Source organism: Phoenix dactylifera, chromosome 10, assembly GCF_051530095.1.
Source record: "Phoenix dactylifera cultivar Ajwa chromosome 10, Ajwa_hap1_PhDact_Kaust_v1.1, whole genome shotgun sequence".
NCBI lineage: Eukaryota > Viridiplantae > Streptophyta > Magnoliopsida > Arecales > Arecaceae > Phoenix > Phoenix dactylifera.
In genome coordinates, this window is record NC_143199.1 from 13,087,080 (window position 1) to 13,112,636 (window position 25,557).

At 42.2% G+C, this 25,557-nt stretch overlaps 1 protein-coding gene across 1 annotated transcript in view; it reads left to right on the top strand.

Moving 5' to 3' along the window:
• LOC149752688 (uncharacterized) overlaps nucleotides 1–25,251 on the top strand; it is an 85,513-nt gene extending 60,262 nt beyond the window's left edge. The window contains exons 6-10 of the mRNA XM_089925985.1: nucleotides 23,218–23,314; nucleotides 23,824–23,842; nucleotides 24,739–24,805; nucleotides 24,900–25,015; nucleotides 25,188–25,251. Of these exons, the coding sequence (XP_089782111.1) occupies nucleotides 23,218–23,314; nucleotides 23,824–23,842; nucleotides 24,739–24,805; nucleotides 24,900–25,015; nucleotides 25,188–25,251 (363 nt within the window). The remainder of the gene's footprint in view (nucleotides 1–23,217; nucleotides 23,315–23,823; nucleotides 23,843–24,738; nucleotides 24,806–24,899; nucleotides 25,016–25,187) is intronic.
• Nucleotides 25,252–25,557: the final 306 nt, after the last annotated feature.

Below are 25,557 nucleotides of genomic sequence, written 5' to 3' on the forward strand. Positions count from 1 at the left end.
TCGATAAACCCTAATGAGTTGAGTTGGAATCGTTCCAACCCATTGAAAGGAGTTTTCAATGATATAGTGATAGAGATCACAATATATCTCACTACCAGTCAGAATAGAACCTATGGGGTCACACACAATAGAAGTATTGACCGATCCGATGGTTGAAAAGTGATTATGAATCACGAGTAATCAATTCGATTGATAAGAAGTTGAAGAAGGAAAGGGAATTAATTAATTGGACTTGAAACAAGAGTCACACTTCGAGTAGGATTCCTAGAGTCCTAATTGGATTAGGACTGGGAATCCTAGTTGGAGTAGGACTGAAATTCCTACTTGGAATAGGATTCCTGCAATCCTAATGAGATTAGGAGTTTTGAATCAAAATTGGATTCCTACTTAGAGTAGGATTCCTAGAGTCCTAATCGGATTAGGACTTCGGATTCAAATAGAGTCCTAATTGGATTAGGACTAAAATTAAATATGTCCTAATTTGGATTAGGGTTTCTTAAGTCACAATTAATTATTAATCTAATGAATCAATAAGACTCCTAATTGGATTAGGATTGAAGAGTTCAATTGAGTCAAAATTGATTGAAGTTCTAATTGGATTAGGACTTACCTAGATTGGATCCTAATTGGTTCACCCTTGAGCTAAGCCTAATTGGATTAGGGCTTGACCACATTAGGGCATTTCAAACCCTACTTAATGTGGATTAGGGTTTACCATGAGGAGGGGAATATGCCCCCCTCCTTTCCATGTGGAGAAGGGAGAAGAGAGGGGGCCGGTGCCCCCTCTTAGGAAAGTAGTCTAGGGCTCCTAAGTTGTAGGAGCCCTGGATGCTATAAAAGGAGGTGAAAGAAGGGGCTACGCCCTAAGCTGGAATCCTCCTCTCCTTGCTGCCGCCACCCTCTCCCTTTCCTTGGTTCAGCCGCCAACAAGAAGGAGAAAAGAAGAGAGCCTTGTCCGCCTCCTCTTCCTCCAAGCCTTCTTAAAACGCAGGGAAAAGAAAGAAGGCTGCAGAAGCTGTGTTCTTCTTCCTTGAGTTCCTTCTTTCTCTTCCTCTTCTCAAGCACAATCAAGGGTTGATTGAAAGAGAGGAGATCAGCCATCAAAAGAAGTCTTTGCAAGGGAGCTAGCACCCCGGAAAGACAAGAGAGCTTTGATCGGATTACTGCTTCGTGTGGATACCCGTAGAGGCCGGACACTTGAACGGCTTCAAGCGAACCTTCATCCTAGACCACGAACTTCAGTTTGCGGTGATCATCTACCCGCACAAGGTGAAGATCTGATCTTCTAATGTATTTAAAAGTTTTAATTCTTATCTAACTACGAACGGTTCATGAAACAACGTTCATGCGATGAACGTCGATCCCGCTTATGTCGATTCCGCTGCCATCTGAATTTTTTGAAATATCAGCGGCATGGGTGGGTTCCCAACAGTGGTATCAGTGCCTAGGCTTCGTAGATTAAGGTAAGAATTAATTATCTAAAGGCTTATTAGATCTGAAAATTAAATGATCATGCATGCTGAAAATTTCTGCATGCAGATTTTTCAGGGGTGCTGATTTTTGCATGTTGATTTTTATATGATAAAATGATGATTCTAATTGCGTTGTTAATAAGATTACAAAGTTTAGAATCATGATTAGCATAATCAGTAACCTATGTCATGATATAATCGGTTAGTTTTCAGATCTGAAAATTATAATTGTTGCATATGGTGATGATTATAGGATTCAAACCCTTTTGGTATTAAATGTAATGACCTGCGATGTGATCTGCAATGTCATGTAATTTTTCAGATGCTTGCATGCATCTTATTTGATATTTTGAGAGGCCTGCGTGCCTCCTAAAAGGAGATGTAATTTATTTTTATTTTTATTTTACAATCTGGTTGTATTTGTGTGATGTGATGTACGTCAACGATCAAGTTGAAGACTAGGCATGAGATGAACAGGTGATCTAAGCAGTTGATGGCTATTGGATGAAGAGTTGATCAAGGATCGGATCAAGGAGGCTTGGAACCAATTCAAGAGTTGAAGACCAGTTGATCGATTGACGTGCATGTGCTTGTAATACGACCTAACTAGAATCCATGATCATCACCCATTTAAAGTTTAGCTTTAATTATTGCTGCGATTATAACTGCCTGCAATGTGCCGTTTGCATGTGATGTGAATGAGAGTCGGGTAGATTGGTTTACATGTGATGTAGCAAATCCAATTGAGACCTAAATCAAAACCTCCTCAATCAAGTCGAGGGTGAACCGACATGAGCAAGTCATATTAGATTAATTGATCTAATTGGTGTCTAGGAAAGCATGAAAGGTGGTTACTTAATTAGGACCTTACTCTCTGAGTAAGGGGAGCCTCCCACCTGCTTACCTGGCCAATTGTTCGATTACCTCTTATGAACAGCTCAAGTTGCAAATACTAAGACCTGATTAACCAATATTAAGTCAATAAGTCTTCCACTATAGTAGAGCTGCTAAGGCCTTTCTGATGTTGATTTGTCTCGGCTGGATACAGTGGTCAAGTTGCATCGGGGGGCTGGACCTCTCTATAGACATGAGATGTTGTAGGGTAAAGGTGGGGTTGGGCACCAATAACTGTTAGGTGAGGACCCAATGACGACTTTATTCCTACGATTATACGGTGGGTCTGACTTAACTAAGAAATGGGACCAATAACTATTAGGTGAGGTTTTCATGGTTTAGAGACCAAGTTACACTGCAACATGCTTGAGAAGCATTGTACAAGAGTTGTACATTCATCAATCTATATGTCACCAATAACTGTTAGGTGAGGTGGCATGTAAATTGGTGGGACCGCAGTACCCACTAGAAATCCTAGTCGTGTGGGATTTCCGTTTTCCTACCAGGGGAGTGTGAGGGATTCGAGAAAATAGTGGGAGTTACATTTGTTCTAAAAGACCTTAGAATAGATTAGGATCAAGTACAAAAGTCTAACTAGAATCTTTACTCTCTGCAGATACAATGTCAGCTTCAAACCCTTTGACCCGTATTCTTGAAACCAACCGACTGACCGGAACCAATTACAAAGATTGGCTTAGAAACCTCAAAATTATTTTGGACTGTGAAAAAATAGGCTACATACTCGATTCAGATATCCCCATACTACCAACACGTCCTATTGATGTTCAGCGTGAGATGCATAAAAGGTGGTTGGATGATGACATTAGAGTAAAATGCTATATGATGGCATCCATGTCAAATGAACTCCAATGCCAGCATGAAAATATGAAGACTGCTAGGGACATACTGGCACACCTGCAAGAGTTGTATGGTGAGCAGAGTCGCACAGCTCGTTTTGAAGTGTCCAAAAGGCTTTTCAAAACAAAGATGCGCGAGGGGCAGTCTGTCCATGATCACGGTCTGACTATGATCAAGGATCTGGAGGAGCTTGAGAAGCTCGGTATGGACATGCACAAGGAATTACAAGTGGATTTGATCCTAAGTCACTTCCTGATTCATTTGGTCAGTTTATAGTAAACTACCACATGAATAAGATTGAATGCACTAAGACTGAACTAATAAACATGTTGGTAACTACTGAGGGAGCCTTGAAAGGTTCAAGGGGCAATGTCCTTGCTACTGAGTTGACTTCTGGTTCCAAGAGAAAGTCTACTTGGAAGAAAAAGAAGCCTGCTAAGAAGCAGAAAAAGGACAAGAAGCCAAAGAAGGAAGTTCAAAAGAAAAGGGCTAACGACAAAGGAAAATGTTTCCACTGCAATGTCGACGGCCACTGGAAGAGAAACTGTCCTTCATACCTCGAGAGCCTGAAGAACAAGAAATGTGACATACCTTCAGAAGGTATAGACTTGCTCATTATTGAAACGAATCTAACGGTTTCTTCTACTTCTAGTTGGGTTATAGATTCTGGTTCTAGTGCTCATCTGTGCACTACCATGCAGGGTCTAAAGGAAAGTAGAAGGCTGGCGGAAGGTGCGGTAACCCTTCGGATTGGCAACGGGGCAAAAGTTGCTGCTGTGGCTGTGGGCACTTACCATCTGCGACTACCGTCTGGATTTAGTTTATTACTTAGAGACTGCTGTTGGGGTATGTGGAGACCTTTGGTGATGAAGAGAATTGAAGAAAAATCAATTCTGCATAGTTTTCTGTCTGGCGGACTGTCGGAGTCGACTCGAGCTTCAGTCGAGTCGACTCGGGAACAGTCGAGTCGACTCGAGGTCTGTCGAGTCGACCCGAGAGGAGAAAGCCGCAAAAACCATGTTTCTGTCTGGACTGTCAGAGTCGACTCGAACTACAGTCGAGTCGACTCGGAGCATCGTCGAGTCGACTCGAGATACAGTGGAGTCGACTCGAGATCGTGCCAGTTAAACTGGAAGTTGTTCAGACATGCCAGAGTCGACTCGGACTTCAGCCGAGTCGACTCGGGCTCGCGAAAAATCGTACGGACGATTTTCTTTTGGTGTTTTTGGTGGCGTTTCGACGGCTATGATCATCTGAAGGTCTTGAGACTATATATAGGACTCATGAGAGCCCTAGGGTAAGGGTTATTGGCCGTATATTTGAGAGAGACTCTTGTTTGTGAGGCTAGGGTTCTAGAGAAGAAGAGGATTGGGATCCTACTTCTTGTGCAAAGGGAATTCTGTGTGAATCTCTTGTAGATCGATCGCTTGTGATCGTTCGGGTGTGTGCTATCTCTGTAATCAGTTCATCCTTATTGAGATTTGGAGCGGTGGAGGACGTAGGCTATTTGTAGCCGAACCTCGTTACATTTTTGTGTTTGCTTTGCTATTTTCTTCCTTCTTCTTCCTTTGATCTTTGATAATCCGTTGCGGTGCTCAAGTGTTTTACCCTACTGATACCACGGGGTAATCTTTTGCCCTTCGTAGGCGGAGCGAAGAGGTGATCCTTGAGTCCGGAGTCGAGGGAGCAAGAGAGTACTTATCCGTTTGTATCTCTCTTGCTTGTCCGACGTCGGTGGCGGCGCTGGTGTGAGTGGGTTCCGGTGCGGGGCGCCGACAACAATTGGTATCAGAGCTATTGGTTATTCTGCAATGGCGGATGAAGGGAAGTTGCGAATTGAGAAGTTCAATGGCATGAACTTCGGATTTTGGAAGATGCAAATAGAAGATTACCTTTACCAGAAGGATCTCTATTTACCTCTTGGAGGTAGAGCAAAGAAACCAGAGAAGATGTCCGATGAAGACTGGGAGGTCCTCGATCGGAAGACGCTCGGCACCATCAGATTGTCACTTGCATCCCAAGTGGCATTCAACATCAAAAACGAGAAGACGACGATGGAGTTGATGGCAACATTGTCGCGGATGTACGAGAAACCCTCAGCATCAAACAAGGTATTTCTCATGAAGAGGTTGTTTAATCTTCGTATGAAAAATGGCGGCAGCGTAGCAGAATACCTCAACGAGTTCAATGGACTCACGGCCCAGTTGGAGTCAGTGGAGATTAGTTTTGACGATGAGATTCGGGCATTGCTAATCCTCTCCGGATTGCCTGATAGCTGGGAGGGCCTGGTGATGGCGGTGAGCAACTCTTCGGCAACGGGGAAGTTGATTTTTGATGACGTTGTGGGAGTGCTTCTGAGTGAAGAAGCAAGAAGGAAATCTTCTGGAGCTACGGAGTCGTCTGGAAGTGCACTAAACACCTCTGACCGGGGAAGACAAAAGAAGGACGGTCGATTTCGAAGCGACTCGAAGTCGAGATCCAGCAGGTCTCGAGCACCTCAGAACAAGGGAGCGAAGTGCTGGAACTGCGGGAAGACGGGGCACTTTAGGAGGGATTGCAAATCTCCTAAAGGGAAGCAAGGCGACCACACCGAAGGAGTCAGCAAGGATCTGGCAAATCTTGCTGAAGACGGTGATATGGATGCCCTCGTTCTATCTTTGTCTACCTGTGACGAGTCTTGGGTGATAGACTCGGGCGCGTCTTTCCATGCTACATCCCAACGGAAGCTTCTTGAAGGATATGAGAAGGGAGACTTTGGCAAAGTCTACCTAGGGGATGGAGAGCCTTGCACCATACAAGGAAGGGGAAGCGCGGAAGTGAAGTTGGTTTCTGGATCTTCACTTGAGCTTGAGGACGTACGGCACGTACCTCAACTGCAGAGGAATCTGATTTCTATTGGACAGTTGGCGAGCCAGGGGTACAAGGCTACTTTCACAGCTGATCAGTGGAAGATATCCAGAGGTTCGTTGACGGTGGCTAGTGGCAAGAAGGTTGGGACACTTTATGTCACCAACGGCACGGAGAACTCTATTGGAGTTGTTGCAGCAGATGTGGACACCAAGTTATGGCATTGTAGACTTGGGCACATGAGTTATCAGGGACTGGAGGTGATGCACCAGTTGGGAAAGCTGCAGGGTCTCAGGAGTGTTGAGATGGACTTCTGTGAGAATTGTGTTCTCGGAAAGCAGAAGCGTGTTTCATTCAACAAAGAAGGTAAACCTCGGAAGCAAGAAAAGCTAGATCTCGTGCACACGGACGTGTGGGGGCCTGCACCAGTTTCTTCCATTGGTGGATCTCAGTACTATGTTACTTTTATTGATGATGCTACCAGGAAGCTTTGGGTGTTCTTCTTGAAGCACAAGTCAGAGGTATTTGGGGTCTTCAGGAGATGGCAGGCGATGGTAGAACTCGAGACAGGAAAGAGGTTGAAATGCCTGAGATCGGACAACGGTGGTGAGTATTGTAGCAGGGAGTTTGAGGACTACTGTGCAGATGCTGGGATCGTCAGGCAAAGGACAGTTCCAGGAACACCACAACAAAATGGAGTTGCTGAAAGGATGAACAGAACAATTAATGAGCGTGCCAGGAGTATGAGGATACATGCTGGATTGCCACAGCAGTTTTGGGCGGAAGCAGTTAACACTGCTGCCTACTTGATCAACAGAGGGCCATCAAAGAAACTTGAATTTGGGATTCCTGAGGAAGCATGGACAGCGAAGAAGATTGATTTGGCGCACTTACGAGTATTCGGTTGTACCAGTTATGTCCATGTTGATTCCAGTCAAAGAAGCAAACTAGACGCCAAATCAAAGAAGTGTATTTTCGTTGGATACAGAGGTCAACAGTTTGGGTACCGGCTTTGGGATCCCGAACACAAGAAGATCATTCGTAGTAATGATGTGGTATTCAATGAGAAAATGCAGCAGAGCACTGAATCAGAAACAAAACCTGTTGAGCCGTGTTTTGTGGATCCTGAAGAGGAGTCTACAAATTCTGGTCAGAAGACTCAGTCAGAGCAAGAACCTGAAGCATTGGCACCCCCTCCACAACTAAGAAGGTCCACTCGTAGTACTCATGGGAAGCCTCCTCAAAGGTATGATGGGACTCTTAGTTATTTGCTGCTCACAGATAATGGCGAACCTGAATGCTTCACGGAGGCATTGGAGGTTGATACCAGGAAGGAGTGGGAGTTGGCCATGGATGATGAGATGAAGTCATTGGAGCAGAATCAAACGTGGGATTTGGTGGATCTGCCCAAGGGGAAGAAAGCACTGTCAAACAAATGGGTTTACAGGCTGAAGGAAGAGCAAGGCGGGAAGAAGCGATACAAGGCCAGGCTGGTTGTAAAAGGATTTCAGCAGAGAGCAGGTATCGACTTCACAGAGATCTTTTCTCCTGTAGTCAAGATGAGTACTATTCGAGCGGTGCTGAGCATGGTGGCAGTAGAGGATCTTCACTTAGAGCAGCTTGATGTGAAGACGGCCTTTCTCCACGGAGATCTCGATGAGGAGATATATATGCAGCAGCCGGAGGGATACATTGCAGCTGGCACGGGTGACTTAGTCTGCAAACTAAAGAAAAGCCTCTATGGTTTGAAACAGGCACCCAGACAATGGTATCTCAAGTTCGATAGTTACATGCTTGAGATAGGATACAGGAGATGTCAGGAGGATCACTGTTGCTACTTCCGGGACTTCGGTACATCTTACATTATCTTGCTATTGTATGTTGATGACATGTTAGTTGCAGGAGCTAGCATGCATGAGATTGCAAAATTGAAGCTGAAGCTGTCAAGAAAATTTGCAATGAAGGATCTAGGAGCAGCAAAATAGATCCTTGGGATGCGGATCAGTAGAGATAGGTCTAAACATATCCTCAGACTATCTCAGGCGGAGTACATCAGCCGAGTACTCAGGAGATTCTGCATGGAGGGTGCCAAACCTGTTGGCACACCGCTGGGTGCCCATTTTAAGCTCTCAAAAGGGCAAAGTCCGAAGACGCGGGTGGAGGAGCTCAATATGTCAAAAATCCCGTATGCATCGGCAGTGGGGAGCTTGATGTACGCTATGGTGTGTACGAGACCAGACATTGCTCAAGCAGTGGGAGTTGTGAGTTGCTTCATGAGCTGCCCAGGCTTGGAGCATTGGCGCGCAGTCAAATGGATACTGAGGTATCTGAAAGGCACTGAGCACATGTCATTGTGCTATGGAGGTTCTGAGATCCGGTTACAGGGCTATGTGGACTCAGACATGGCAGGGGACTTGGACGGCAGGAGAAGCACGACAGGGTACTTGTTCACCTTGGGCAGTGGAGCCGTCAGTTGGATTTCCAGGTTGCAACCAGTTGTTGCATTGTCGACTACGGAGGCGGAGTATGTGGCAGCCACAGAGGCGTGCAAGGAACTAATATGGCTTCAAGTCTTGATGAAGGAGCTTGGGAAGGAACAGAAGGATTGCATGTTATATTCTGATAGTCAAAGTGCAATTCATCTGGCAAAGAATTCAGCTTTCCATTCAAGGACGAAGCATATTGACATACGGTACCACTTCGTGAGGTCATTGCTCGAGCAGGGACTCGTCAAGTTGGAGAAGATTCATACAAGTCAGAATCCTGCAGATATGTTGACGAAGGTCGTCACGGTGGAGAAGCTGAGGAGTTGTTCAGCTTCTGCTGGTCTTCATGCTTGAAGACGTTGAGGAGGCATCGTACCTATTTCACTAGGATGATTTAGTTTCAGTGGGAGCACAGAGGAGAGCCAAGTAACAAGAGGATATACCCAAGGTCTCCAAGTGGGAGATTGTTGGGGTATGTGGAGACCTTTGGTGATGAAGAGAATTGAAGGAAAATCAATTCTGCATAGTTTCCTGTCTGGCGGACTGTCGGAGTCGACTCGAGCTTCAGTCGAGTCGACTCGGGAACAGTCGAGTCGACTCGAGGTCTGTCGAGTCGACCCAAGAGGAGAAAGCCGCAAAAACCATGTTTCTGTCTGGACTGTCAGAGTCGACTCGAACTACAGTCGAGTCGACTCGGAGCATCGTCGAGTCGACTCGAGATACAGTGGAGTCGACTCGAGATCGTGCCAGTTAAACTGGAAGTTGTTCAGACGTGCCAGAGTCGACTCGGACTTCAGCCGAGTCGACTCGGGCTCGCGAAAAATCGTACGGACGATTTTCTTTTGGTATTTTTGGTGGCGTTTCGACGGCTATGATCATCTGAAGGTCTTGAGACTATATATAGGACTCATGAGAGCCCTAGGGTAAGGGTTATTGGCCGTATATTTGGGAGAGACTCTTGTTTGTGAGGCTAGGGTTCTAGAGAAGAAGAGGATTGGGATCCTACTTCTTGTGCAAAAGGAATTCTGTGTGAATCTCTTGTAGATCGATCGCTTGTGATCGTTCGGGTGTGTGCTATCTCTGTAATCAGTTCATCCTTATTGAGATTTGGAGCGGTGGAGGACGTAGGCTATTTGTAGCCGAACCTCGTTACATTTTTGTGTTTGCTTTGCTATTTTCTTCCTTCTTCTTCCTTTGAACTTTGATAATCCGTTGCGGTGCTCAAGTGTTTTACCCTACTGATACCACGGGGTAATCTTTTGCCCTTCGTAGGCGGAGCGAAGAGGTGATCCTTGAGTCCGGAGTCGAGGGAGCAAGAGAGTGCTTATCCGTTTGTATCTCTCTTGCTTGTCCGACGTCGGTGGCGGCGCTGGTGTGAGTGGGTTCCGGTGCGGGGCGCCGACAACAACTGCTATTATGTACCTGCTGCTAGCAGAAATTTAATTTCTGTTTCATGTCTAGCACCGGAAGGTCATGTTTTTACATTTGACAAAGACTGCTGTTCTATTTATTTCAGAAATAAAATAGTTGCACGTGGTTTCATGATCGACAGTCTCTATCATTTACATATGGATGTATCTGTGAATGTTACCGAGCAAGAAGTGAGTGCCAAAGGATCCAAAAGATCTAGAGATGAGATAAACCAAAGATATTTGTGGCACCTCAGGCTTGGCCATATTGGAGAAGACAGAATGAACAAAATGGATAAAGATGGGCTTTTAGGCTCATTGACTTCCGAGTCATATCCAGTTTGCGAGTCCTGTCTTCAAGGAAAAATGGCTAGACTGCCCTTTGTAGGACATGGGGAGAGGACCACTGAAATACTTACCCTAGTACATACAGATGTATGTGGCCCATTCGATGTGCTAGCCAGGGGACATTATTCTTACTTCATTACCTTTACCGATGATTATTCACGGTATGGTTATGTGTATCTTATGAGACACAAGTCTGAATCTTTTGAAAAGTTCAAAGAGTTCAGGAATGAAGTAGAAAAACAAACTGGAAAACCTCTTAAGGCTTTTCGATCAGATCGAGGAGGAGAATACCTTAGTGGGAAATTCTGGGACTATCTCAAAGAAAATGGCATAGTCTCACAGTGGACACCTCCGGGTACACCTCAACTCAATGGGGTGTCAGAGAGGAGGAATCGGACCCTGTTGGATATGGTCAGGTCCATGATGAGCTTCACTGATTTACCTATGTTTCTTTGGGGAGATGCCTTACTCACAGCGATTTATTTATTGAATAGAGTTCCCTCTAAATCCGTTCCTACCACACCGTATGAGATATGGCATGGTAAGAAACCAAGTCTGGGTCATCTCAAGATTTGGGGATGTCCGGCCCACGTCAAGAGACTACAGGCGGACAAACTAGAGGCTAGGACCATAAGTGCTCGTTTTATAGGATATCCTAAAGAGTCATTAGGATACAATTTTTACGTCTCAGAGGATCACAATGTGTTTGTGAGCCGTCATGCCATCTTCTTGGAAAATCAGTTTATCCTTGATAGAGGCAGTGGGAGGAAAATTGAGCTTGAAGAGAAAGTCTCTGAAAAGCAACGAGTCATGGATCCTATTGAACCCATTCATACAGAGCCAGTACACGATGTCCCTCGACCACCTCGTAGATCTAGTAGGGTCTCCCATCCTTCCGATAGATACTTAGGTATACTAGAGGAGGATACCGAGGAAATGTTCCTAGTGGGAGATAGGGATCATACACAAGATCCCAAAACCTACAACGAGGCAATATCTGATATCGATTCCGAGAAATGGCTGGAAGCCATGAAGTCAGAATTAGACTCCATGCATTCCAACCAAGTCTGGACCTTAGTAGACCCACCAGAAGGTATTGTACCTATTGGATGCAAATGGATCTACAAAAGGAAGATAGGTTCGGATGGAGAGGTAGAGACCTATAAGGCAAGGCTTGTGGCGAAAGGGTATAGTCAGCGCGAAGGCATTGACTATCAGGAGACCTTTTCACCTGTAGCCATGCTAAAATCCATCCGAACATTGCTTGCTATTGCAGCATTTCATGATTATGAAATCTGGCAGATGGATGTGAAAACTGCTTTCCTGAATGGATATCTTAATGAAGATATCTATATGGAACAGCCTTTGGGTTTCACTTCCAGTGATGGAGATCACAAGGTCTGCAAGCTGCAAAGGTCCATCTATGGACTAAAGCAAGCATCTCGGAGTTGGAACACTCGTTTCGATGACGCAATCAAAACGTTTGATTTCATCAAAAACGAAGAGGAACCGTGTGTTTACAAAAAGGTTAGTGGGAGCGCTGTCGTATTTCTCGTACTGTACGTGGACGACATCCTACTGATAGGGAATGATATTCCCATGCTAACCTCGGTCAAGGTCTGGTTGTCAAAAGAATTCTCCATGAAAGACCTTGGGGAAGCATCCTATATTTTGGGAATAAAGGTCTATAGAGATAGATCTAAAAGGATGCTTGGCCTTTCACAGAAGATGTATATAGAGGAGGTGCTGAAGAGGTTCAGATGAAAAACTCCAAGAGGGGTCTCTTACCCCTTAGGCATGGAATTCATCTCTCCAAGAAGATGTGCCCCAACACATCTGAAGAGATTCAACGCATGAGCAAGATTCCCTATGCATCGGCAATAGGAAGCCTCATGTATGCCATGCTATGTACACGACCTGATATAGCTCTTGCTGTGAGTGTCACAAGCAGATATCAGTCGAATCCAGGTGAAGAACACTGGACAGCTGTGAAGAATATTCTTAAGTACTTGAGAAGAACTAAAGATTTATTCTTGGTTTTTGGAGGATCATCAGAGTTAAAGGTAGAAGGGTACACAGATTCAGACTTCATGACTAATGTCGATGACAGGAAGTCAACATCTAGATATGTGTTCTTGTGCAATGGTGGTACGGTGAATTGGAAGAGTTCTAAACAACCGATCATTGCTGATTCTACTATGGAAGCTGAATACATCACTGCCTCTGAAGCTGCTAAGGAAGGCTTCTGGTTCAAGAAATTCATTGCAGAGTTGGACGTGATGACATCAGATGCCATAACACTCTACTGCGATAATAATGGCGCCATAGCCCTTGCTAAGGAGCCAAGGTCTCATCAGAAGTCTAAGCATATAGAGCGGCGCTTCCATCTCATACGCGACTATGTTGAGAAGAAATATGTAGAGGTGCAGAGAGTAGACTCCGCGGATAACGTGGCAGACCCGTTCACTAAACAGCTAAGTCAGCAAAAGACTGAAGCCCACCTTGAGAAGATGGGGCTTAGATATATGACTGATTGGCTTTAGTGCAAGTGGGAGATTGTTAGATGTATGCCCTAGAAGCCAATCTGGCTGACACATTGTTAATTCTAGGGACATAATTTTGTACTTGACTATTTATTATTGAATAAATAAAAGGCATCTTTTCATTCATATTATTTATGTGTCTATGAATCGTCCAAGAAATTAATAAGATGATGATACATATTCTCAAGAGTTGAGAATTTGAGCCATGTATCATTGGTGATTAATTTCTAAATGCTCCTGATCAATGGATCATCACGAGGACGGTGATCGATCCGATCAGTGCACAGATCACTTTCCTTCTGGATGGACGAGACTTGAGTCCACAGTGTAGGGACACTGAAGTGATAGTGCAGGTGCTTGTTAGAGAACAAGGGTACTGAGCGTGACCAAGACAAGAAGTCACTTGGATGTCTATCCACTCGTCAGTGACTTGCTTGATGTTGCAGTAGTGTGACTGGTCCTTTGACCTGCGGTGCTTCGGCTACTCACAGTGAGGTTATTGTAGTTTGACTGCACACATACATGGTCTCTAGCCATATGGGTCCATGCAGTGTAGATTGGCTGCAGTAGGTTCACTGTAGGAGTAGGGTATGCACCTACAAGGAATCTATCGACCTTGATAGAAGAGGAGTGATCCTATGTGATTTGTTAGACTGAGTTCTAAGACCTTGGCCAGGGCAGTAATATAAAGTGGAGAAAGAGTTTTCCACTATCGAACTCGAGTCGAATAAATCTTGACATATGACAAACGATGGGGTTTGACGAGTTGTCCATGACCTCCATCCTGTAGGGATCCACGATAGTAGGACTGTATCACACGTTAACTGCACCTAGAGGTTCATCATTCCATTCTGCTGGGTAGCCACAACATGCTGCTAGGTGTCACTGGTGGATGGTGGGACTCACAGGGATTATCTCGATGATCGATAAACCCTAATGAGTTGAGTTGGAATCGTTCCAACCCATTGAAAGGAGTTTTCAATGATATAGTGATAGAGATCACAATATATCTCACTACCAGTCAGAATAGAACCTATGGGGTCACACACACTAGAAGTATTGACCGATCCGATGGTTGAAAAGTGATTATGAATCACGAGTAATCAATTCGATTGATAAGAAGTTGAAGAAGAAAAGGGAATTAATTAATTGGACTTGAAACAAGAGTCCCACTTCGAGTAGGATTCCTAGAGTCCTAATTGGATTAGGACTGGAAATCCTAGTTGGAGTAGGACTGGAATTCCTACTTGGAATAGGATTCCTGCAATCCTAATGAGATTAGGAGTTTTGAATCAAAATTGGATTCCTACTTGGAGTAGGATTCCTAGAGTCCTAATCGGATTAGGACTTCGGATTCAAATAGAGTCCTAATTGGATTAGGACTAAAATTAAATATGTCCTAATTTGGATTAGGTTTTCTTAAGTCACAATTAATTATTAATCTAATGAATCAATAAGACCCTAATTGGATTAGGATTGAAGAGTTCAATTGAGTCAAAATTGATTGAAGTTCTAATTGGATTAGGACTTACCTAGATTGGATCCTAATTGGTTCACCCTTGAGCTAAGCCTAATTGGATTAGGGCTTGACCACATTAGGGCATTTCAAACCCTACTTAATGTGGATTAGGGTTTACCATGAGGAGGGGAATATGCCCCCCCCCCTTTCCATGTGGAGAAGGGAGAAGAGAGGGGGCCGGCGCCCCCCTTTAGGAAAGTAGTCTAGGGCTCCTAAGTTGTAGGAGCCCTGGATGCTATAAAAGGAGGTGAAAGAAGGGGCTACGCCCTAAGCTGGAATCCTCCTCTCCTTGCTGCCGCCACCCTCTCCCTTTCCTTGGTTCAGCCGCCAACAAGAAGGAGAAAAGAAGAGAGCCTTGTCCGCCTCCTCTTCCTCCAATCCTTCTTCCAACGCAGGGAAAAGAAAGAAGGCTGCAGAAGCTGTGTTCTTCTTCCTTGAGTTCCTTCTTCCTCTTCCTCCTCTCAAGCACAATCAAGGGTTGATTGAAAGAGAGGAGATCAGCCATCAAAAGAAGTCTTTGCAAGGGAGCTAGCACCCTGGGAAGACAAGAGAGCTTTGATCGGATCACTGCTTCGTGTGGATACCCGTAGAGGCCGGACACTTGAACGGCTTCAAGCGAACCTTCATACTAGACCACGAACTTCAGTTTGCGGTGATCATCTACCCGCACAAGGTGAAGATTTGATCTTCTAATGTATTTAAAAGTTTTAATTCTTATCTAACTACGAACGGTTCATGAAACAACGTTCATGCGATGAACGTCGATTCCGCTTATGTCGATTCTGCTGCCATCTGAATTTTTTTGAAATATCAGCGGCATGGGCGGGTTCCCAACACTTCTCACTCGGAAGATTATATCCGGAGGATGATAACAGGGGTCAAGAGGCTATAAAAGGAGGGGAGTTTTTCTCCTGTGGGGGTATCCTTGGCTCATCGAATAATACTTTGATCATTCCATTCGGAGAGTTCCCACAAGAGTGGAAAGAGATAGAGGAGGATAGGAAGAAGAATCAGTCGGGATGGAAGCCTTCTCCACTGCTGCTGCTGTTCACTTCTACATGGAGGGCTGATCTCTTCACTAGGGCACGATGAAGCCCTAACAAAGGCGACAATGTTTCTTGTATTTTTATTATTTTGTTTTTGGAATTGTATGAACTTATTTTGATCCAAATGAATATCTTTTTATCTCATATTTGAATTCTGTGATTTTAAGTATGATGTTTATACAATTGTTCTACATGATCATCAAGTAAATATAAGATAGTCCATGCTTAAGGAAGATGCGGTGTGCTGCCACCTTAGATTAGGGTAGACATTTCATGCTAACTGAAGATGGATTATGCCTAAATTACTTTGGTGAAATTTTATTCGAATGCTTATTAGGCTTGTAGCCAATTTGCATAAAAATCCAAAAATGAAATAAAATATCATTAACCATTATTGCTAAGTTAGTGGTGAATTCCTTGCCCTAGGTTCTCTCAACTGATATCATTTTAATTGCATTTTTTATTAAATTATTTAGGTTAATGTTCTTCACAAACTCATATTTATAAATTAAAAAAAAGAAAATAATTGTACCCCAATCCCTGTAGATCGATACCTGTAATCACTATCCTACATGCTAAAACTGACTATCAATGAGCAATTATCGACAATTAAACCAAACATGCTAATCTGAAATTAAATTAGTCATAAAATTTTTAAATCCAACTATTCTTTGTGGGGCTGCATCAAAATCATTTAAATAATAAAAAAATAAGGATATTTTACTAGCTTGCATGCTCCCAAAGTGCAAACTTAGGAAATCTTTTGCTAAGAATACATTTTCTGTTTTTGTCGGACAAAAATAGTAATTAATTTGTAGCTTATAAGGATGGACAGAAGAACTTCAAATCAATCAATAAGGCTTGTTGTTGAGGAAAACACTTGTATATAAAGGGATTTTATTAAATAGAACCTAGTAAAGGTGAATATTGAAAATGAAAGATTATATTTGGCAACACATTTTTAATTTTTGGAAAATACTACACCCAATGTATTTAATAGCAAGGTTGGAAAAATCGATACCGGGCACCGTATTGGTTCTCCAGTGGCACGAGTCGGTACGGGCCATCCTGGGCCTGTACCGACGAGGGCACGATATTGTGGGAGAAAGAAAAAGAGAGAGAGAAGGGAAAGAGAGGGCGGCGGACGTCGGTGGAGGCCGCGGAGGGCTGGCGGAGGCTATGTCCGACTTCACTTACAAATTCCAAAATCTTCTAGGCACGGCCGAACCTCTATTTCGTTCGAAACAAGAGAACCGACCGCGATCTCGCTTGCTGCGGTCTCCGGCGTCCCGACCTCTCCCTCTCCCTCCCTCCCTCGCTCGCTCTCTCTATTTTCTTTTCCTTCTCTGGCTCCGGCAGCGAGTCTCATTTCCGTTGTCAGAATTGTAATGGTGAGCTACCAGTACGGCTTGGAACGGCCGGAACCACTCGGTTCAAGACGGTTCCGCCGACCTTGTTTTGTAGGAATTAAATTGATGATTAGTATTCTCTTACATGTCTTTATTCTCTAATCCAATTCTATATTGAATTTGTAGTCCAAATTGTGAGTCGATTACCACATTATATTGTGCATTAAGTACCGCCTTTGATGATAGTATTTTGCAAGGTCTACTATACGGACCCATACCAATCATACCATATTCTACTGTACCATACCAGCAAGAAAATAATACAGTACCGAGATTCAATTCAGTATATGAGTCAAACTAGTCTGCACTGGTCTGAACCAAGTAGAACCGCCCTGTAAGTTTTGAAATCAGCATATGTATTGTACCATAAAATAACAACAAAGGATTGCACTATTAGTGTGCTTTATATTTGCAAGAAAGCCATGGGATTGGACCTATGTTACTGACAGAAGTGTGTGAATTAGATTATGAACATGGAATCACTACAGGAAAAAGAACCAATCCCGGTGCTTTTTTGGACCTTTAGCAACGCTTTTTTGCGTCGGCTAAAGTACCGCCGACGCAACGCCAAGCGTCGCCAAAGCGTCGGCGATACCTAAGTGGGAAAATTTTTTGCCGACGCTTGGTAAAGCGTCGGTGTATCCTATTTTTCCGACGCAACAAAGCGTCAGCATAAACCAGAACTTGGGCGTGGTGGATAGTGGCGGAATTTTGTCCGACGCTTAATGCAGGTTTTTATCGATGCTTATTAGCGTCGGTTATAAATTTTTACCGACGCTTTTTTAGCGTCAGTGAAAGCGCTCCAGCCTATGCCAGAGGAGTTTTTTAACGACGCTTTAAAGCATCGGGAGTGGTTTTTTAAAAAAAAAAAAATAGAAAAACAAATACATATTAAGAAACATATTATAGCAATATGAACCTGCATTACATTTACATCAAAACAAACATTCAAATCATTCAAAAAATGCATATTGTCATATATGATGAAATTTACATAATAAGTTTAGAATTACAATGTATTTTGAAAAATATAAGAAAGATACATATAAAACTTCTTAGATAACTGTCTCAAAAATATCAGGGACCGGATTCAGCACCATCATCATCTCTATGAGCCGTTGAAGTATCAGAAATCTAAAAAAAAAGGAGAAACTTTAGAAGTTAGGAATATGAAAATCATTAACTAATAAAAATAAGTGATAATTATGTAAAGTCATCAAATATATATAGTTATTTACCTGAGGAGGGAGAAATCGCTGCAACATAGATGAAATATGCTCAAGCTGAGACTGCAAAGTTTGTTGGTTCTACTTCAGCTCCGCCAACTCTGCTTGATGGCGATCCTTCATATCTTCAATTGTTGTCCGAAGTCTACTAACTTTTGCATTGCTACTACCTTCTCCAGCATTTCTTGTATACATTTCCACAGCAGACAACTAAGTGGAGGTAACTCTAACGCCATAACCCCTCACTCGACCATAACGCTCTAGGCCCAATAATTCGGCGAGCACCTGAGCTTCGACATGACTGATCGCATCGGATGATGATGACTCCCTGACACACTCTAAAATAAGAGTTGTTGCCTTGTCCTATAATGCACAAAAGAAAAAGTCATATTAATGTATGGCAATAATAGAACTAATAATAATATCGTTGAAAGATTCAAAGATGAATACATACAACTATATCTCTTGCCTCCTCTCGAACAAAACTGCCATCTCGGTGGGTGTGAGTCATCTTATAAAACTCTATCTTACCAGGCTTCCTCCCATTATCATCCATTTACAACAAAAAGTATATTGACAAGCTAGTTATCGTGATAAATGTTATATGATAGAACAGTTTAAAATAGTTGTAAAGAGTTTCAAAAAAACTTACGAATTTAGCTCTACGCCTAGCATAACTCATCGAGCCTGAAGTATGAGGAACAGTCTGAGAGGCTCGTGCAGCTCTACCAATGTTGAAATACGTCTTTCCAAAAAAAGAATAAACAATATAATATATTTAATGTATAAATTTGTAATCTATGTTATTAGTAAATACAATCTAAGGTATTGAAAAAATATACACAACCTGAGCTTTCTCTGAAAATCAGTAGTGGACAAGCTCCCTCCATTGATGAGGGATTACATCAGAAGGACAAACACGAGCCACCTCCTCTTCAGTCATGCCCACGTGCTTCCAGTCCGCCTTCAATTTCGCCTTATATTCTTTCCATTTGCGGTTGACGGACTCCAGCACCCAATCATGGCTATTTGCAGGAAGGACAAACTTTTTCTACACCAAAGTTAAGAATGTTATAACAATGATAAATCAAAAAATAAAATTGTGATAGTAAGCAAATTCAATTTTTTACCTCAATAACTTTAAGAAGCTCAACCTTATACGAAGGAAACATTTCATTCCATTTCGTATAGTTGAGTGGACACAACTGACCCTTCCGTGCAACCGATCCTAGAAAAGTCGATAAAATGCTTGCAGCCCTCTTGATAGGCTGCCCCAGTTCATTGCATTGGACGACGATCTTCTCATCCTCATGTAGACTCCACACGTCCCGTGCTCGAGTGGGTCCTCATGTCCTCCTCACTCTCCCCAGTCCATCTATAAAAATAAAATAAAATATCCATGGATTGTAAAAAAAATAATATAAAAAATGTAAATCAAATTACCCTGAATGTGCACGTCATCCATGTCTGGACAATCAGCAGGTGGCACGTGCTCAGACTGAGATTCGTGCTGATGGGGCTCGTCGGGTTGCTGGGACCATAGGGACTGATCGGAAGAAGATCCCACAGATGTGTGCTGAAACTCTACATCTCTGAATCGTTTTTCTCGCGGCATGTTGTTACCTAGTATGCACAAAAAGAAGCAATATTAGTTAAATAATAAATAAAATCTAAAGGAATTGCTAATTAGTTCAATGTATAGAAGTAATTTCTATACATTAAGCAAATGTATAGAAATGCCAGAAATGCTTAGAACCTGCCACCATTCTCCAACTGATGAACAAATAGCCCACGATTTCCTAATGCTCAGCACAGAACACATCTCAAAGGTAAGTTCCAATTCCTCTTTGTTTGATTCTCCACTGTTAATAGCTTTTTAATCAACAACAGCCTGCCAATATCTCCAAGCTTCTTCAGAATTGCACTCCTCCAAGTAGCATCAAAAATAGGAGGAACGGATCCCTCCGCAGTGCGAAAAAAAAAATCGTAGAAACCTTTCACATGGAAGATCCCATATCCAAGTCACCCTGTCTATGCCCTCATTCAGAAGCACATGCTGTTGGACGCTAACCAAATCAGCAGCCTCATCTTGCTCCTCCTCAACTTGGGCCAAATAGAAAGCTGACTATTCTCATCCCTTGCATAATTCTCTACTAACTGATGGAGCTTAATAGTAGGAGTTGATTCCCTAGCCACAAGAATCTGTCCAAAATATAGTGTCAGCCCCATACCCAACCTTTACATTTATGCTTGTGAAAAAAAATTCTCTTTTGCCTTCAGAACACTCTTTCATGCAGGTGAAGTAATGTTGCTCGGGGAAGAGCTTGACCATCCAACTCTTTTTCTATATAGTATCTAATTCGACAAAACATTTCCAAGATAAACTTCCTTCCAGTAGCAATCTCCACCACCACTTCAACATGAAAGATATAGTATCTAAGATCTCTCCTTGACTCCATTTATTTAATTGATAGCTATCTCAATCTATATTTAGAAATACTCCACCAACCTCAACAAGTCATCCTTCATTTATCTCAAGCGATCTGAATTCCTGCTCCTCAAGCTGAATCTAGCTAAAGTCCAAATAAATCTATTTTCAGCAATTTTATTGAAAATATCATCATGAGAGCCATGTATCAAGCTCATCCACTATCTTCATAGCATATCCATTCTCAATTTGTATGATACTGCTAAAAGCCACTAGATTTACATTCCTTGAAAGCAAAACCTTTTTCACACTCAGTGAATGCCTCTTGACTTTTGGATACCATTGCCAACTTTTCTTGCAGTTAGTGAATACAGTTTTTTCTTGTGCCGCTCCAGACAACTCTGAAGGTACATCAAGAGACAGCAACCTCCTCTAAAGTTACACCACCGACAGGCATGAATGTCATTTATTTTCTCACTACTCTTCAGCTCTTACAATGAAAATTATACTCTATATTTGGTGGCTCAATTTTCTTGAAACATATCCTCAAAAGACAAAATCAATAATAATTATATTGACACCTCTAGTGTCTCCATGTTAGAATTGAAGAGTATGCAATTCAATGGGACAATCTAATCTAAAAAGTTAAAAATATTGCAGTTGAAACAAAACAATGGTCTAAAAATTTAGCAACATAATGTTCCTTCCCAATCAGGCAGATGCCATATGAATGTTTTTATATAATAAGCTATTTTCCAAGCTTCCTAGAAATATTCAGGACACTGCAGATAATCCGACCACAAGACACATGCCAGATATGTTATATTAATTCCTCAAAATAGATTCAATAGTGCTTCTATTAGGCCTGTCATCATAGATTGCAGCATAAATTTGATTCACAATTCAATGCCCTTGGGAACAAATCGGGCGGGATCAAAATTGGCTCATTAGTTCAACTTGATTCATGAAGCAGCATCAGCATGAACCCTCAATTTCAGTAGATAATAAAGTAACTAAAGATATAACTCATTTTCATCACAAATACTACAATCGTTTTTTAGATACTATATAGTATAGAGCTTTGTAAAGCAGTCTACACATATTAAAAGATAAACCGATATCCTTAACTCCCACTCTCTCTCTTCCTCCTGCATTTCACCATTTAGCACGAAAATGACCTCCTGTTACTGGTTCTCTTCTGTATGGGCCGTGTTCTATATGAAACATTAATTAGTTCATATTTTTCTGCATGCTAGTGCCCTTCCAAAAAGTAATGGCTTCCTAAATTGCATTGATTGATTGCAGCACTCCACCGACAGTTTAATCATGCTGTATATTAGCTTCAAGTTTAATCATGATGTTTCATCGAAGAAATGGCTTAAAATCTATCACATCTCGACCTAGGATAGGGTTTGTATCTTTTGCATGAAAGAAGAATTTACTTCTTTCTCAAGCGGAGGGAGATGGGATCAGCCGGTCGGCGCCGCAGAGGAGGGAGGATGAGAGGAGGATGCGGACGGTCGCCCGGCGCCAGAGAGGAGGAAGCAGGAGAGGAGCTTGGCGTCGGACGTCGCTCAGCGTCGGAGAGGACAAGAGACGGGGGAGGCGTTGGATTGATGTCGGCGCCAGAGGGAGGAGGAGAGGAGAGTGGCTTGGATTCGTGGCTCAAATCCAGGAGACGGGGGAGGCGGTGGATTGATGTCGACGCCGGAGGGAGGAGGAGAGGGGAGTGGCTTGGCTCAAATCCAAGAGACGGGGGAGGTGGTGGATTGATGTCGGCGCCAGAGAGGAGAGGAGAGGAGAGGAGAGCTAGGGCATCGAGAGGGGTTTGAGATGGGGATTGGTTTTGAGATGGTTTTGGCCTCCGACGATGCTTATAAGCGTCGTCGTAGGTCTGGTTTTTTACAACGTTTAAAAAACTTCGTCGATTCTAAATCTCTACCGACGCTTTTTGAAAGCGTCGGCACAATTTGGCACGGAACAAAAATTTCCCGACGCTTTCCCCTAGCGTCGGAAAAAAAGCGTCAGGAAATATTATTTTTCCTGTAGTGAATTGTGCCTATGATAAGATTTAGGCTATCATGGTTTCTGTTTTGCAGTTTTTGTCATGAAGTATTCCTTGACCATTAGTGTTCTGTAAAGATTTTATTTTTGCCATTCAATTAGGAACAACTTGTCCCATCAGAGAAACAACTAATTCTAATTATTCATAACTAGAGTTTCTTATTCAAAAGTGACATGACCTTTGAAATTCTCCTCTAGTGTACACTCGTCTTATGCTTTTGATCCATTGAGCATTCTTTATTCTTATCATATTCAATCAGCATCGATCTTGGGTGGATTGGAGTTATAGCATTTAGGATTCTATATTATGTTTATACAATTATATGACCTTTGAAATTCTCCTCCCCTACTGCTGTATTTTGCTGAGCATCAGATCTGAATAACACTGCTCTAGATGTCTTCTCTACTTAAGTTCAGGATTTCATTTGTCTTTGATTTACAATATTTTCTGAGCTGAAGGATTAATTCTATTACAAAAATCAGATTGCTGCTGATCTGAATCAATAAACAGTCATTTCTTTTGATCTGCACCACTGCATATCTGAATTCTCAAATTATTTTGAGCGTCGCTTCATTGCCCCCATGCCCAAATCCTTTGTTGCTTGTTCCCAATTTAGATTTCTAGAGGTAAGTTTCCTTACCCTTTTGTTAGTGATGATCATATTCAGAACATGATTGACACTGCTGCTTTTCCTAAAAGGGCTTTTGATGAAACTTCCATGAAGTGCTCTGAAGAAAAGCGCTTCTCTAGTTGCTTGGTGTTTGGTAAGCACAAATTTACTCATTACTCTTAACCTGGACAAAATTGTTCTGGTAAAATGGTTGAGTAGATGTGTTCTTGTTTATCCCTCTTTTTTTGCCCAAACTTATACCACTTATTCTATTGATCCTGGAAAAATTATTCCCAAACCAGACAGGGCCTTAGTGGTCCCAATGTGGCATTAGAAAATTTTAGGGACTTCGAAAATACTTTGTAGTAGGTCTTTAATTTTTTAATCACATATCAAGTTTCTTGAACTTTCTTATCTCTAGAGTTTGTGAGTTGGGGTATTTGGTTAGACTGAACACGTATCTTGGATAATTTGACAAGTGATCTGGCTTAGAGTTGCAAATTCTTGTCAACTGAGTGAGCTGTGGCTCAGCTTTAGCTGTTAGTGAAGCTTTCTCCTGCTTCGATTTTTTCTCTGAACCTGTCTTGGTTGGTTGACTAATCTAAGATTGAGGATCATGTTCTACTTTTTGTTCATCTAAATGTTGCTTTCTGCTGCTTTTAGTTCTTTCTGGGGAGATGCTGTACACTGGGGCTATTAAATAATTTGTTTTAAAGCAAACATCTTTGACTGCACAAATTTGATTATGGGTTTCAATCATGTCTATTGAACTTGCTAATTAGAAAAGATTTGTTCAGCTTTTAACTCTGATCTAGGTTTGTGTTATAGAAGTTCATAATTCTGTTGAAATTAGGCCCTAAAATCATTTATCTGATAATTGTTATCTTGCCTCATGTTTTCCCAAGAATTTGATTTTATTTTCCTGGCTTGGCAGAAGACTGACAGAAAAAATGGTTCCATGCCTTCCTAACTTCATAAGATATTCCTTTTTTTCTCTGAAGCTTAAGCTATTTGGCTCTTTCTTAATCATTTCTACAGCAAAATTGGGAATCATTTTTAAAAAATGCAAATTGTAAACAAACTTGCACAATCTGCAGAACATGTCCGACAGTAAGTTCAGTGCATGGTATCTACTTGAGTATATTACACCATTTCAAGAGAGAACATTTTATACGTAAACAAAGCATCTGTTTTCAGATTATTGCATGCAGTGTTTATTTATTTAATGATTTTCTAAACCTAATGCCATCTGGTCGCAGGAGCATCATTTTTCTTCGTTGCAACGCGAGACAGACAAACGTAGGGGCAATATCGAGAAAATGCGGAGTGAGCTTAGGTCTGGTTTGCTTCATATGTAGACAGTCCCATGTTACAGCTGTATTATCAAGTGTGCTTTTGTTCCCAAAAGGTCTGGTTTGCTCTACATTTTATTAGGTTGGCCCTAGTTCAGTATGATTTGAAATAACAGTGATGTCTACGGAGTAACAGTGTTGGCCCTAGAATTAGCAGTTCATTTTCCTCCAATTGTAAAATAAGCATGTGACCTTTATTCCTAACGAACTGAACTAATGAATGCAGCCGCACACGTGATGAATTGGCTAAGCAAAATGCCGAAACTACTGATCTCACTACCAAGCTTGACCGGGTAAGGTTTACTAAATGGGAAGGTACATAAAAGGCTTTGTCTTGCGTAGTTAGTTATTATTATAACTTAAGAGTATTCTGGTATTTTTGTACAGGAAATCCATGCATTGAGGGCCCAGTTGGAGGCAGCAAAATATGACGTTATAAAATACTGCATAGGTACTCTTGTCTCAATATCTGCTGTTGGTCTCGCCATTGTCCACATTCTGATGTAAAACATTTTTTAGCCTCGGCAAATTAAACAAGAAATGATGTTCTTTTGTTTTGTAAGCTATGGTTGCCGAAAGGTTGTAACAGTTCCTAGAAATTTCTCAATATTCTTACAAGCTGTGTCATGAAGCAGCAGTTCATTTAATTTAGTTTGTAATAGTCATTCAATGCAGGTTATCATATAGCACAATTACTTTAGGTTTTAGTCTTGCAAATGTTTGTGCACTTTTACTTTGAGAGAATTGTTCGTAGCATGGACCATGATCTCATGCAGACAGGGCTAGCGTGGCGGTTGCACCATGCTATTTTGTATGAGGATCTGGGATGGAATTCTGGTGGCGTGGTTTGCCGTGTCTGATCCAGGTAATTCTAATTGGTGGTGATCCCGTCATTGCTCTAAATATAAAAGAAAAATGAAAAAAATAAAAACAGCCTTGGTAGGGTTCGGACTCTTCTTGCCTCCTGAGGAGAAGAAATTCTGAATCTGCTGCTGCCTATGGCAAAACTGATCAAATTGAAGGTGGTAGTAGGATGGGTGGATTA